Source organism: Lolium rigidum, chromosome 4 (assembly GCF_022539505.1).
Source record: "Lolium rigidum isolate FL_2022 chromosome 4, APGP_CSIRO_Lrig_0.1, whole genome shotgun sequence".
Taxonomy (NCBI): domain Eukaryota; kingdom Viridiplantae; phylum Streptophyta; class Magnoliopsida; order Poales; family Poaceae; genus Lolium; species Lolium rigidum.
Window position 1 is genome coordinate 114,009,992 of NC_061511.1, and position 14,298 is coordinate 114,024,289.

General features: G+C 40.5%; 2 protein-coding genes across 2 annotated transcripts; both read left to right on the top strand.

Moving 5' to 3' along the window:
• Positions 1-1,480: 1,480 nt before the first annotated feature.
• Positions 1,481-11,234, top strand: LOC124650533 (pentatricopeptide repeat-containing protein MRL1, chloroplastic-like). The gene is made up of 19 exons (XM_047190044.1): positions 1,481-1,890; positions 2,184-2,865; positions 2,983-3,205; positions 3,614-3,677; positions 3,750-3,894; positions 3,990-4,105; positions 4,203-4,331; positions 4,480-4,671; positions 4,770-4,934; positions 5,030-5,170; positions 6,157-6,256; positions 6,762-6,870; positions 6,953-7,044; positions 7,213-7,303; positions 8,732-8,963; positions 9,046-9,138; positions 9,749-9,797; positions 10,336-10,429; positions 10,657-11,234. The coding sequence occupies exons 1-19, from the start codon at positions 1,579-1,581 to the stop codon at positions 10,883-10,885; spliced, it is 3,258 nt and encodes a 1,085-aa protein (XP_047046000.1). The 5' UTR covers positions 1,481-1,578; the 3' UTR covers positions 10,886-11,234.
• A 1,993-nt stretch (positions 11,235-13,227) lies between these two features.
• On the top strand, positions 13,228-13,666 carry LOC124706399 (chloride conductance regulatory protein ICln-like). Its single transcript, XM_047238065.1, has 2 exons — positions 13,228-13,389; positions 13,468-13,666. Exons 1-2 carry the CDS (start codon positions 13,229-13,231, stop codon positions 13,640-13,642), a joined length of 336 nt encoding a protein of 111 aa, XP_047094021.1. The 5' UTR covers position 13,228; the 3' UTR covers positions 13,643-13,666.
• Positions 13,667-14,298: the final 632 nt, after the last annotated feature.

The window sequence follows — 14,298 nt, forward strand, 5'->3', positions numbered from 1 at the left end:
AAAGCATACATTTCAAATATAAAAATAATATTCATAATTCAGTCAAAATATATAACTTCATTACATAGAAAAATCGATGGTCCATTACAACATCTATACATTGAGCTGGCCCATAATTGTATTGTAGCCGACTAGACGATAGTGCCTCCTAGCTATCTCGAAACCGAGACGAACATCCAGAGCGGCATACTTGATATGATCAAAGCGCAATGAAAACTCGGAGCAATTGTCACATCTGATGGAATTGTGATCCTTCTTCACAAGTTTTGTCCAAATATAATGGTTGAACAGAGCATATAACGAAGGAGGATAGTTGGTCGTTGGGTTCGGGATCATCCTCTAGAGGTCGCCCCTCCCCCCTGAAATGGTTGCATGCCGTAGTACTCAAGCATCTTTACATCGTTGCTGACAACAACGCTGCAGAAATTGATAGAATCATCGCCAAGGAATTCACTTAGGGCCTCCGCACTGCATCTGCGGTGGCATGGTACTATTTTGGTGTGCCACTGGTATTTTCCTAAAAGAAGAGCGACACATTTTTTAGAGGAAGGCCACCTAATAAAATGTTGCCTCTAATTGTTTTCCTACCAGTTATCCGGGGCGTACTCAGAGTGTGGGCCTCTTGAGGCAAATGTACACTTGTACTGACATTACCTTCTCGATCATTTCCTTGGATCTGGTTGGTTCATGTCGTTCACTTGCTAATTACTTCTATGCGCTACGGATGGGTTGTATGTTCACACATGCCATCATGGACTGAGGGACTTTTGAGATACATATATCGGTTGTGCCGCGGTCTTGAGGCACTATGCACCGACTCCTAGCCATTCTTGCTCGGAGGCTGGCTAAGGCCAGTCATTGTCTTGCGTGGGTATGTGTTGTAAGCCTAGAGACATCATTTGTACATAGTTTTTCCCTCACAAATTGAACCAATTCCTTTTTTTTTTGTAATCATCAATGAATTTAACAATTGAGCTGCTAACATTAAAAAAAGTACTCACTTAAATTTAAACGAAAACCTAAAACTTATTATGGACCGGAGCAGATTGTTGTTTATTTTCTTAATTAATGCCATTAACATGGTCTGATTTCCTTGCTCAGCAGTCAGCACCTTGAGATACTCTCGTGTTCATGGAGTATTTATGGGAACTCATATTCTCCCTCTGGTTTAATATAAGTGCCAAACAATGGTTTTCTTAGTTTAAATATTATTCTCCCTCTGGTAGTATTGTTTGGTAGCAACACATGGTAATACCAGTCGACACCATTTCACCAGAAACCAAGAAAGTGGAATATTTTTCTCGTCTACTGCATATGCTCTAGATGTTTTTGAGTGGCATATGCAAAATTATGGGTCTTGAAAGGGACACGGGGCAAAATTGGTAGTACTACTATCACAGAGTAGGGATTACTTGTCACTAAGCCAACGGCATGGTTAAACCGGAAGAAAATCCGACCAAATCTGGCGCGCAAACCAACCTCCTCCACACCACAGACGCGGAGCTCCGGATAAAACTCCTCAATCCTCATCATCCTCGATCCTAAACCCCTCCATTCCCCACTGCTAGCTGCTCCCGCATGGAGGTCTCCACCTCCTCCATGCCCCAAGCCCTCAGCCTCCTCACCTCCTCCCCCCGCCTCCTCTGTCTCCACCCTTCCGCCCGCCGGCACTGCCGCGGTGGCGGTGGAGGGCTCCTGCTGCGGCCTCCGCTTCGCCGGAGGCTTGAGCTGGGGTACCGTGCCCGCCGCCCGTTAGGATGCTCTCTCAGCGGCTCTTCGGCCGCCGCGGTAGACGTGCTGGGTGGCTCGGTGGTCGCCACGGCCGCTCTCCTCGCCGCCTTGCAGCTGGTTTGGCTCAGGTGGCGCGGCGCAAGGCATAGGGAATTTCAGGCGAGTAACTAACTATGTATTGATTGAGAACTTAGGGATAGAAGAGTCATTGGTAACCTTTACAGTTGGCAAGACTATCCTCATCACAGTTCTCGAATCAGCGTAGTCTATAAAATTACTGAATGCCTAATCCCTTCCGGTATCCGTTTCTCACAAGTAAAACGAAATTGTGTTCATTCGTCGACATGTAAACTACCACATGACTGATAGTTTTAATTTGACGAATGAAATGTGATTTATTATATCTGCCGGGTTTTTTTTTCTAACTTGTAGTCATCTTCAAAATTTGGCAGGTTTTACATACACAGGACAAAAGCATTGTAGATAAGGCCCATGGAACAACACCACAGTCGGAATATGATAGTAACCATGCACGTTGTGCAACTCAGGAAAATAGCTTTTCCGAGCTATCTGTTTCTGGAGAAAGGACTACTCAGGAAGCGGATTGCCGGGCTGGTATCTCGCCTGTGTATACTGTAAATAAGACGACAGAGGCTGTTCCCGTTATTACTCCAGGGACAATGTTACACAAATTAGTTGATGTATCTGGGCCAGAAGAAGTTAGTTGCTCAACATCAGAAGAAACAACAGATTCTACAGAAAACTTCATGAATGTTCTTGCCGCACCACAGTTCGGTCCACCAGGACAACATAGAAGCAAGTATATCTCTAACAGAATTGGCTGGCAAGGTGGACTCTCGCACCAATTTTTGTCCCTTTCAGAACGACAAAAACATGCTCGAAAGGGCAAAGGTCCTACTCACAGCCAAACAGACAGTGAGAATGCGAATTTACTTCAATGCCATCAGAGTGATGATGAGGAAAATATTGATTTCACATCTCTTTCATCCTTCAAGCAAAAAGAGGAATACGCTCTCGGTTTTGTTCCCCAGACCGGCATTGGAAATTTGTACAAACCAAGAAAAGCATTTGATTTTTCAGATTCATATGTACGAGGCTCTCAGTTGGCACCAGGTTTATCTTTGGAATTTATGCATTCTTCTACGTACTTCTGCTGATATAATTTACTTAGTATTTCATACCATCCCTTGCATGATTTCTTCCCTTTCCTTAAGCATACTCCATATTCAGGGAAATTTGTTCCAGTTGCATGCTTAAGGGAAGGTCCTGCAAGTAAACATCAGAAAGCAGTGAAAGATCATGATGATGCAAAAACTATTGGCTGGAGTATTACCGATCTACTGAGCAAGGAGAATCTAGATAACTTCATTCCAGCAAACACACTTGGATTAAACGGCACAGTGGATACATCAGATTATACAAGGAGATACAAGAGTTCGTTAATGAATGGAAGGTATATTATTTAATTGATAATTATACTCTCTCCGTCCATAAATAGATGTCTTAGATTTTTCTAAATCTGGATGTATCTAGACTCCAGATACATCCAGATTTAAAATCTAAAACATGAGGTTGTAACTTATATTGCCAGAACAGTCTTTAAGTTAGTGTATTTAATATTCATTGCAAATGCAATCATCATCATCAACAACAACAACAACAACAACAACCAACAACAACAACATCAAAGCCTTTTTCCCAAGCAAGTTGGGGTAGGCTAGATATGGAACCCAACAGAAAAAAGGGACCAAAACAAGGAGAAAGAAAGAAAAATAAAAAGTTACTGTATTTAATATTCATTGCAAATGCAATCTTTGTATCTATTTAATTTTCAGTTGATACATGAATTTGGTATTGTCAGGTTGAAGGACTGTGTGGATTTGTTGGAAAGCATGGAACAGAAGGGATTGCTTGATATGAAGAAGGTGATTAATTACCTATTATAATTTTGCTCTTGTAATGCCTTCCTCAAATTTCTCATTTACATCTACATTTAGATCCATCATGCCAGCTTTTTGAGTGCCTGTAAGAAGCAAAGGGCTGTTATGGAAGCTGTTCGCTTCTGCAGATTAATTGAAAATCCGAAAATGAGCACCTTCAATATGCTTTTATCCGTTTGTGCTAATTCACAAGATTTTGAAGGTAACTACTCTAGCTTGAAATCTTAGCTTTCATCGTCAGATGTGCTCGAGTTTAAGATGAGAATGGAGTATGACAAAATGGTTTTATCTTTACAGGAGCCCTCCAGGTTATGGTGCTCCTAAAGGAGGCTGGGCTAAAACCTGATTGTAAACTTTACACGACACTGATATCAACTTGTGCAAAGTGTGGAAAAGTTGATGCGATGTTTGAGGTAACCAAATAACAAATTCTCACGTAGGAGCTCCATTTAAAACTTGATAACAGAATGTACCACATGTTATATCCCTTATGCTGTCCTTATATTTTAGGTCTTCCATGAGATGGTAAGTGCTGGAATAGAACCGAATGTTAACACATATGGCGCACTAATTGATGGCTGTGCTAAAGCTGGACAAGTGGCAAAAGCGTTTGGTGCCTATGGGATCATGAGTTCAAAGGTGAATTGTTCTGTCTGATGAATTTTTGTGTTACATATGTGCTTACTTTCACTTGTGCTGTAAATGTTCCTGGAGTAATTGTTCACTTTAAAAAGCCTCTGCAAGTATCTTCATGCTTTATGAACTTACTGGGTCATACTTGCAGTAGAAGGTGAAGCCAGATCGAGTTGTCTTCAATGCTTTGATCAGTGCATGCGGTGAATCTGGAGCTGTTGCTCGAGCATTTGATGTTTTATCAGAAATGACAGCAGAAGCCTCAGAATCGAAAGGAGGCAAGCCAATTCTTCCTGATCATGTCACAGTTGGAGCACTCATGAAGACATGTATTCAGGCTGGCCAGGTGGTTATTTTACAGACCAAAATCTTTTCAGAAATGCAAAGCTGAAAATATGGTTCCAGTATTGAAAATCAAGTCGCATGAATCTTTTGTTTTTCTAGGCTGATCGAGCTCGTGAGGTTTACAAAATGCTTCAGGAGTACAGTATAAAAGGTACCCCAGAAGTTTACACAATTGCACTCAGAAGCTGTAGCTTGACTGGAGATTTAGGGTTTGCACTGAAGATCTATGAAGATATGAACAAGATCGGAGTTCAACCTGATGAGGTGTTATTTCATAGTGGAAACATTAATGGATTCATAATGTTCTTCCTCCTCTAGCTTATTTGACTTTTCTCCCTGCTTAATGCCATCTACTACAGATGTTTCTGAGTGCTCTAGTTGATGTAGCTGGACATGCTAGGAGGGCTGATGCTGCTTTCGAAATAATCAAAGATGTCAGAGCAAAGGGATTTCATGTTGGAATCATGGCATACAGTTCCTGCATGGGCGCTTGCTGCAATGTAAGTTCCGTGGTAACTGTTTGATGAAAAGCACCCAATTTTGGACCGAACTGGGGAACGTAGCCACATATTGGCTTTCCCATGCGGCGCTCTCTCTTTCTCTTACACATTCATGCATGATGCAAATATCATGTAGTTCTTTCAAGTTCCCATACCACCTCTCTCATATAAGAAAATGATAATGTCGTCCATGATTCCCTCAATTTTAAACAGAAACAACTTTTACCTCTCAAACCGTATGCACGTTTGAGGTTCCGTGTTCACCTTTTTTTAGTCACTGGGACATTTTCAAAATTAAATCACATGTTGGAATGTTTTGAACCTTTATATCCCACTTGCTGAATTGCTACCACTTGCCAGATCATACCCTACTTAGTTACCAGATTATAACATTGAAAGGCCGATGATATCATCTCATAGTTGTTGTTCAACACTTGAATACCCACTCTCTATCTCTGCATTACATTGCAATGTCTAAAAACACATATAATCATATAGGAACTATGCACTATTATCGTTCTAATTGTTCGCTATGTTCGTTGTTAATCTGGCAACCACAGTATATAAATCTAACAACTGGTGTGACGAAAAAAATCCGTCAAAATATAGGAACATGAGATCTAGTTTTGAAGCCTTCGCCGAGGCGAACACAGCCATGAACACTGTTCGCTAATTGGATTAAAATATTAGAAAATAAATAATTTTAAATTTAGATTCAGCAATTAATATAATGATGTCATTATGAGGTGGCAGATTTTTCCTGCATGCACGTGCTCTTTCTATAAGATGATTCTCATTGGTACAGCCGCATCATCACCGTAAGACTTACTGGGGTTACCCCAGTTAGATAGCCATTCATTTTTTACTTGTGTGAGTACATAATTACTTTTCTATGTATTTTGCTTGCATTCATGTAGTTTTGATTTTAATCCATTATACTATCACATTTGTTTTCACTCATCGTGATTTGATTGCCGCTATATCAGGCCAAAGACTGGAAAAAGGCGCTGCAACTATTTGAGGAGATTAAGGCGATCAAATTAATTCCAACAGTTCCCATGATGAATGCTTTGATCACTGCCCTTTGTATGTGTATTCTTAGAGGGAAAATGCAAAATATTTATTCACTTGCTACCTATTATTTCCTTAAAGATAAAATTGCATTACATGACCCTATACATATAGCAGCTTGCTACCTATATCACTAAACTTGGATGCATAGTTGGCAGGGTCTCAAACAGGTCAACTGTCACGTAGACTACCTTATTTTTGTGGTGTGCCTAAACTGTTACATGCCAACTTTATGAAGCCGTATGTCATAATTTTAGCTAAATCACACTGTATTATAAGATTCAGTTTGCATGTTTAAGGATCCAAGTGGCACTTCACAGTGATTTTACAGACCTTCTAAGTTAATTTTCAAATTAGAGGACCTGATGTAGTATTATACTAGAAGTATAGGGCCTTCATGCAATATCTTATACTTGAAACACACATATTTTGCTCCTAACATTTTTATTTTGTATCTCTCCTTTCAACGTGGAAGGAACAATGATTTCATGCTTTAATTAACCACACAATAAAATTGAAGGTGATGGTGATCAAGTTTTGAAGTCTGCTGAGGTCCTTAACGAGATAAAGGAATTTGGTGTCCGTCCAAATGAGATAACCTATTCTGTCTTATGTGTGGCTTGCGAAAGGTAATGCAATCTGATCTAGCAAGAACAGGACGCTTCAAACTAATCTCGTGATATTCTTCAGATACTAACAGTTGACCTGCAGAAATGGTGAAGCACAACTAGGTCTTGATCTATTTGAACAATTAAAAAGAGATGGTATTGACCTCAATCCCACCATTGTTGGTTGTCTTACTGGTAAGTTTTCTTGCTCGGTGCTGCATGGATAAGCTAGATTTTTTTTTTGCCGAACTTACCTGTTTTTCCTTTTCCTTATGTCTTCTGCCCCCAGCAGTTATTTTATATTTGTGTACTGCTTTTCCTTTTGGTGTCAATCGTTCCTAAGGAATTATCTTTTTTCTGCAGGTTTGTGTCTACAAATGTTTTCCAATGATCTTTCACTTGGCAACATCATTGTTAGATTCAACCAAGGGAAGCCACAGATTGACAATAAATGGTACACTCCTTGCTGGACGCTCTATAAATTCAAATACACATGTATGCCAAGCTTCTTGTTAATAGATAGAAAAGTTTGGTTACCACTTAAGCTAAATTCCATATAAGGAGGATAAACTATTTGGAAGTTTCTGTATTACTATATGTTACATTGTTTGACAAACCAAAGGACACCTTTGCCCCTCCGTTGACCATTTCCTCCCCTAACTCCACCGTTGGTCCATCTGCTCCCTCATCCGCCGGCCTACTGGTGACCATCTCCTCCGCTTACCTCCCCAATAGGGACCACATGGTCCCCAACCCATCCCAATAGTGACAATCTTTTTTTCGTTCAAACCTATTGGCAGATGTCACCAGAAACAGCGACAAACCACCTAGTCGTTCGTGTTTTCAGATTGTGCTCACCATGAGCACAAGATTTGGGGATGGCTTCTTCACAATGTCATTTTCATTTCCAGTGGTTTATCCTTCCCGGCAGTGGTGGTCACAAAGAGCTAACATCCTCTACGGCAGCCGACTAATGCAGGGGTCATGCACAAGTGGATTGGGGTATCAAAGTATCAAACTACAATAGGTCCAAACCCAAACCCATACAAATGAATCGTAAAATTGCAACTTAGCAACACATTCAGATCTTTAGATGCAAGCTTTACCATAATAATCCACTACTAAAAGACTATGTCATTTCTGAAATGTGAATACAAGTACATGGTAAACCTTTGATTATTTTTTAGTCATGTTCAAATTTTGAATAAATTGACCACCTACCTTTTTCACTGTCCTTAACGACACAGTTTACCCCTAATCTTTATCAGTATTGTCTTCCTCGTACTACCACCATCGGGCTTCGGCTCCACTTCAGGGATGCTGCAGAGGAACGCCGGGTAATATCAGGGAGATAGCATCTCTACTGCTGGGTTAGGTGTGTGTGCGCGCTCGCTATGGGAGAGAAGTGAGGCATCGTGCTACCCGGTGGAGCTGTGTTCTGATATGGACTCTCGTTAGACTATTTTTTTCGGAGTGGAGGCTGTGGGCACATGGCCCTGATCCGTCGACCCACCCAGCAAAAGGCACAGCCATCGATCCGTCGCCGCCTTTGGCCCGCCGTCGTCCACCCCGTGCAGCACCTCTTGCCACCTCCACTCGAGATCTCCATGGAGGGCTGCGACGGCCGAAACATGCGGCTTTGCCGCGGCCACCTCTGGGAGTAGCGAGGAGGGGTAGGGAGGGGCGTCGGTGATCTGGGATCGCTCCCCTGGTCGCCTGGAGGAGTGGAGGGGGGTGACTTGGGAGCATAACGGTTCTCACTAGACTATGAAATTGAGTTATCATTCGATTCTAATACTAATCATCATATACTTGCATTATATCTATAATGAGTCCTGTAGTTTTCTTTGTCAGAAGCTTATATTTGCTTGTCTTTTTGTAGGACCTCCTCAGCAATTATGGTCTTCCGTCACGCAATCACAGTCGGTCTGTTACCCTCAAGTGATGTTTTATCTCAAGTGCTAGGATGTTTGAGGTTTCCTCATGACAGTTCATTGAAAAGTACTTTCATTGATAACATGGGAATAAGTTGTGATATGCCACATCACCCCAATACAAATTCACTGTTGGAAGGATTTGGTGAATATGATATTCGGGCTTTTTCAATACTGGAGGTAGAGATTCTATTTTTTAATTAAACCATGGTTCCATTTCAGTACTCTGTAGGTATTAATGCAGCATTTCTTCTTGTCACAGGAAGCTTCTTTGTTAGGAGCAGTTGCAAGTACTTCCACCAAACATACTCAAATTTTCATTGATGCAAGAAGTTCAAAGATCTACACAGCCGAGGTTTTCTTTGCTTATTGCCCCTTTAATATTTTTGTTAGATAAAATGTGTGTTCACCTCACTGGTGTGCTTCACTGTATCATAGAACAGTTTTTTCAGTTAAATCGGTTCCATGTTTGTTATCTTCTCCGTTATTCATGTTGAACCCTACTGCTGCCCTGCCCAGTCGATGCACATGCTGACATTAGATCTAATGATTTTATAGCATCATATGTTTTAGATATGAGATGGTCATTTGGTTCACTTGTAGATATTGGGCCTTGTAGTTACTGCAAAGATGACCTTTGGACTACATGGCACTTTCCTGTCATTCGTTTTCATTATGCAAAAAAGATTTTAGGAGGGGAATAATGATCGAATTTCTACATTTGAGATACTTATGCAAACCTGTTGCTTGTTTGCTCTTCTTTTTTGCTGATGATTTGGAGATCGACTTCAAAGTTCATTTCTGTCCAAGTAACTTCGGTGTGTTTTGATGCACAGTTTTTCAAGAAAAAAAAAAACATTTTTTCTTAATGCAACTACAGACCAAACGTAGATGGATGATAAACAAGAATATATACCTATATATTCTAATTAATACCTTACATACTTATACTTTAATTTTTTCAGGTTTCTCTTCTAGCAACATTGAAGTCAATGAAGCATCGACTAGCTGCAGGTGAATAAGAAATTAACCTTTTACGCGTGAAATATTTTACTTTGTTTACAATAAAGTTGTTGTGTAACTGTTTGAAGAATTATAAATACATATTATATTTCTAATATTTTTCTTGTTAAACTGGCCAAAGCAGATATGTAGAATCTGAAACTGTTTTACACAATATTATTGCTAAGCTACAAGATTTTTTTCCGACATAGTCCAACTTGTTCCAAGCTTTTTGCCGGGTTCCAATTAAAAAATGTTGACCAAAGAGGGACGGATTGAGCTCAAGCCACCAAGCCAGTGCTTTGTTCTCTTGTTGGGTTCCAGTTGTTCTGGATTAGAGCATTTCCGTTGAATCAGATCTTTCTAGGGAATTATAATGAAATTCTAACTTATGGATAAACTTGTGTGGATCATCAGGTTCTAGGAGTAATCTACGAATTACAACCAAATAATTGCGTGATTTCCCTGTGCAAATATAAGAAAAAATAGAAAAATATTGTATAATTCACATCTTATTCCTTTAGTTCTAATTATATTTTATACCTTGTAGGTGCAAGATTACCGAATGTTACAATTCTGTTGCCCACAGAAAAGAAACAAGTTGATCTTGATGAAAGAGAGAAAACACTTAAACTTGCTGGAAGGTGAAGATTACATTTATTTCTGAATACTTGTCCTATATATTCAGAAATTTTCATTTAATAATGTGGAAGTTAGTATGAGCTCTGACGAGTACATTTTCTTGAATTTTTTTCTTCTGCTAACATCTAATTTAGTAGTCTTAATCCACTGAGTCAAATACATATTCTCTTTTATGCCTTTACAATTATCCAATAATCATGAAAATACTTATTTGGATTGTTATATACAGAGTTGGTCAAGCAGTTGGCTCCCTGCTGAGGAGATTAGGAATTAAATATCAAGGCGAGGAGTCCCACGGGAGGATGAGGATCAATGGCCTCACACTAAGAAGGTGGTTTAATCCGAAATTCACAAGCACACCCTCCACAGGAGCTCCAGCTGAGTTGCTTCCACTACCCTCGCGGTTAGCAAAAGGGATTTCCGATCAGCAGCGCGATATCAGAAGCCTTTCTCTATAACACAGGTTTTACCTTTTCTGTGACCCACCTTTTGCATACGAAGAAGGCAATTACTGTACAGCACCAGCAGATCTCAGATACTAGTTGGACAAAAAGAATAGGTTGTCAGAATATGTGGAAACGTTGTTAGACGGAAAAGAAACACCAAGACAGCGGACAGTTTTGTGCAGCAGGTTTGCCCAAATGGATTGCAGGGTCTAGAATATGAAGCTTTCTTTTTTTTCTTTTACGTGCCCTCATTCTGTCTGACAAATCTCTGAGTTGATGACTTCAATTTTGTATCATAGTCGCATATACAAGTTTGTGAAACGTTTCCACTAATATCTAATGGTATTACTCTCTCGAAACATGATTTTATCCCGCTATATATAGCAACCAAATGATACAATCACGAGTCTCGGAACGAAAGATAATGCCAGAGCAGCAGCAAACACATGCCCAAGCAAACAAAAGATGAAATAAAATGAAGACAGAGACGGATCGACTAAACAAAAAAGACCTAGAGTTCGACCAGATCTAGATTGGGCCCGTGAATACTGCCGTCACACTGCAACGGGTCGGCCGCTGGAGGGGGGCTCCTCCTAGAGCTCGCGCCCCCATTTAGGGGCTCCATGCCGAACTATAATCAGCTCTTATCGTGAACACGCGGCAACAGTATGTTCGACTTGCTCCTACCATACAGAGGATAGCAGCTATTTAAACCGGTCCGTATATATAATAAACTATATATTAAAGCTAAAGGCTTTTGTTTGCATGAGAGTGCTCCATATTTTTGCACTGTAGATGTTCACTTCCTTCCAATCAATTTTCGTCATGTGGCCTATGCTATAATGTGCTTTTTCTTTTCCTTTTTTGAAACTCTTGGATTTTGGATTGTAGTTTTAGACGCAGCAACTCCGTAATTTCCCAGCTGTAGCTAACTAGGTCTACATCTCAAATAAAAAAGTTACCTACATCTACAACATCGTTTTTATGTCCTTTTTTAAAAACTATTTGGCGGTAATTTCTTGACGCACCTTTATAGCCATGATTTGCAGACCGTATATTTTTTTAGCTATTTTTTTAAAAAAAGTTACTTGACGGTAATCTTCCGGCACAACTTTTCGACCGTAATCTTTAACGCAACTCAATTCGATACACATTTTCGGTCATAACTTTCCGACGGTAGTTAGCCTACGTCTATGGTGGTATTTTTCCCAACTCCTTTAATTATTTGATGGACATTTTTTGGCATCACTTTCCGCACATAAAATTTAAGTGGTAATTACCCTAGGACAAGTCTTCGAGATTGCGTAATTTTATGACCGTAATTTATCGTCGGCTATCAACCGTAAACTTTACTTTAGATAGTAATTCTCTGACATAACTTTCCAGCTGTAGTTCCCCTACATAGTTTCAATACTCTCACTCTTTCTATCAGGTTGTAAATTTCACGTGTTACTACATGTATCAAAAAATACACATAAGATAAAATATATCGTGCAACCAACGTATACATATATACTACGTACATGTAAGAATATATATATAACTCACAACACTCCACCTCATGGGTACTGGAGAAGTATCATTTTCTACCAATTAGCGGCTGCCATGTCTCGCTCTTTGTTGGAAAACATAATTTTTCTACGTTTCTCTCTGATGATAACTTCTAGAGATAACTTTTTCCCGTAACTCTCTACTGATATTTACCCCAAGGTACCTCCTCGACCATGAGAAATTCTCCAACAACACTTCAACCATTTTTTCGTTTCTCTCTTCGACGGTAACTTTTCGAGATAACTTTTCATCTGTAATGTCCCACCAGTAGTTACCCGAAGGAATCTCTTCTACGATGAGTAATTCTCTAGTAGTATTTTTTTCCTTTTCTATTCTTTGACCCATTTTCCGAGTTGTAGTTTCACCATGGTAACTTCGAAGGTAATTTGTCGTCGGTTTCTTTGATTGTCATTTCTACACATGGAATTTTGACCTTAGCAGTGATTATTCGACAATAATCCTTCATCGGCGTGCTAGTAGTTATTCCACGCAAATCATCAGTCCCAAATAGTAATTTCCCTATGGTAATTATTTAACAACAATTTTTACCGGTAATTTTTAAAGGTGCACACTAAGCAATAGTGGATTGAGCTATGGTTTTTGCGAAAATTTTGAAAAATGGTGGGCTTTTTTAGCCTAGCCACAATTGTGATGATTTTTGGCAATTTTCTCCTTTTTTTAGAAAAGGGAAAGGCTGATAAAGCCATGGAGGAACAGAAAAGCAAAAGCCCAAACCAGTCCGAAAGCCCAAAACCCTAGCTCCGCCTTCGCCCACCCACCCCCCGCGTTCCAAATCAGCCAGACATGGTGCTCGGCCTCCACCCCTTCGCCGACATCGCCGCCGACGGCACCCCTCGCCTCGACGTCGCCAATGGAGAGGAGATCGTCCGCGTGCAGCGTGCTTCCGCGCTCGCCCTCGGCTGCCGCGCGCCAGAGCCGCCCGGGACCGTCTTCATCACTACCAGGTAGTAGCATCTCGTTTCGCTACACTCATGGTCGTGGCTACGGCCCGGCGTTTCTGACATGGGGTGCTTTGACGCTAGGAGGGTGATCTGGGTTAGCGACACAGAGAGGAACAAGGGCTACGCGGTGGACTTCGTCGCCGTCTCGCTCCACGCAGTGTCGCGAGACCCCGAGGCGTACCCCTCCCCGTGCATCTACACGCAGGTGATTTCCTACATAACAGTTTTGGATAACTCCAAATTAACATTGACATAGGACATAGGACATTTGCGGCTGATCAGCTGGTTGGGTAGTGACAGATTTGAGACTAAGGTTTGACAGATCGAAATGATTGGACTGATGATAAATGTCCTTTAAGCTGCTGATTTATTTTTGGGGTTTGGTAATGATGGTTGGGGAGCGTCCTGGTTGATCGATGATCACATTTGTGTAGGGTGGCTTCTTTTCTTATGGTGAGATTTTTTTTTTCTCTTGTATTGTTTTTGTGGATAATTATTGTCATACCTTTTGGTTTGGGGTGCTCACGTAGAATAGAAGTTTAGATGGTCGAAGCTGTTATCTTTTGCAATAAGGCATCGTTTTTTGTGTGGAATTAAGAACCAGGTTAGCTGACTTAGCTCATCTCGTCCAAAGAAAATATAGTCTGTTTTAGAATTGTTAGAACTTTCTAGACTTGGTAATGCTTGGAATGATTAAAATCTTAGCGAGATATATCTGTCTGGAGTTTGACATGATCAACTGGGCACAATTTTTTCATGTTTATTATTTGATTTCAATGCTGAGTGGCTTTGCAAGTGAAAGTGGCCTTGTGTGTTTCTTGAACTTACGTTCAGTTCTGAAGTAGTATATGATGAGGTCTAAGACCCCGTGTGTGGCCCGATCTTGCGGTTGACCCGAAATCCAAGGAGGGG

Bases quoted from the DNA above. Each gene is read 5' to 3' on its own strand.
- LOC124650533 (XM_047190044.1), top strand. From the start codon at position 1,579: ATGGAGGTCTCCACCTCCTCCATGCCCCAAGCCCTCAGCCTCCTCACC. The intron at 9,798-10,335 runs GTGAATAAGAAA...TATACCTTGTAG, and splicing joins GAAGCATCGACTAGCTGCAG to GTGCAAGATTACCGAATGTT. The intron at 10,430-10,656 runs GTGAAGATTACA...TGTTATATACAG, and splicing joins ACACTTAAACTTGCTGGAAG to AGTTGGTCAAGCAGTTGGCT.
- LOC124706399 (XM_047238065.1), top strand. From the start codon at position 13,229: ATGGTGCTCGGCCTCCACCCCTTCGCCGACATCGCCGCCGACGGCACC. The intron at 13,390-13,467 runs GTAGTAGCATCT...CTTTGACGCTAG, and splicing joins ACCGTCTTCATCACTACCAG to GAGGGTGATCTGGGTTAGCG.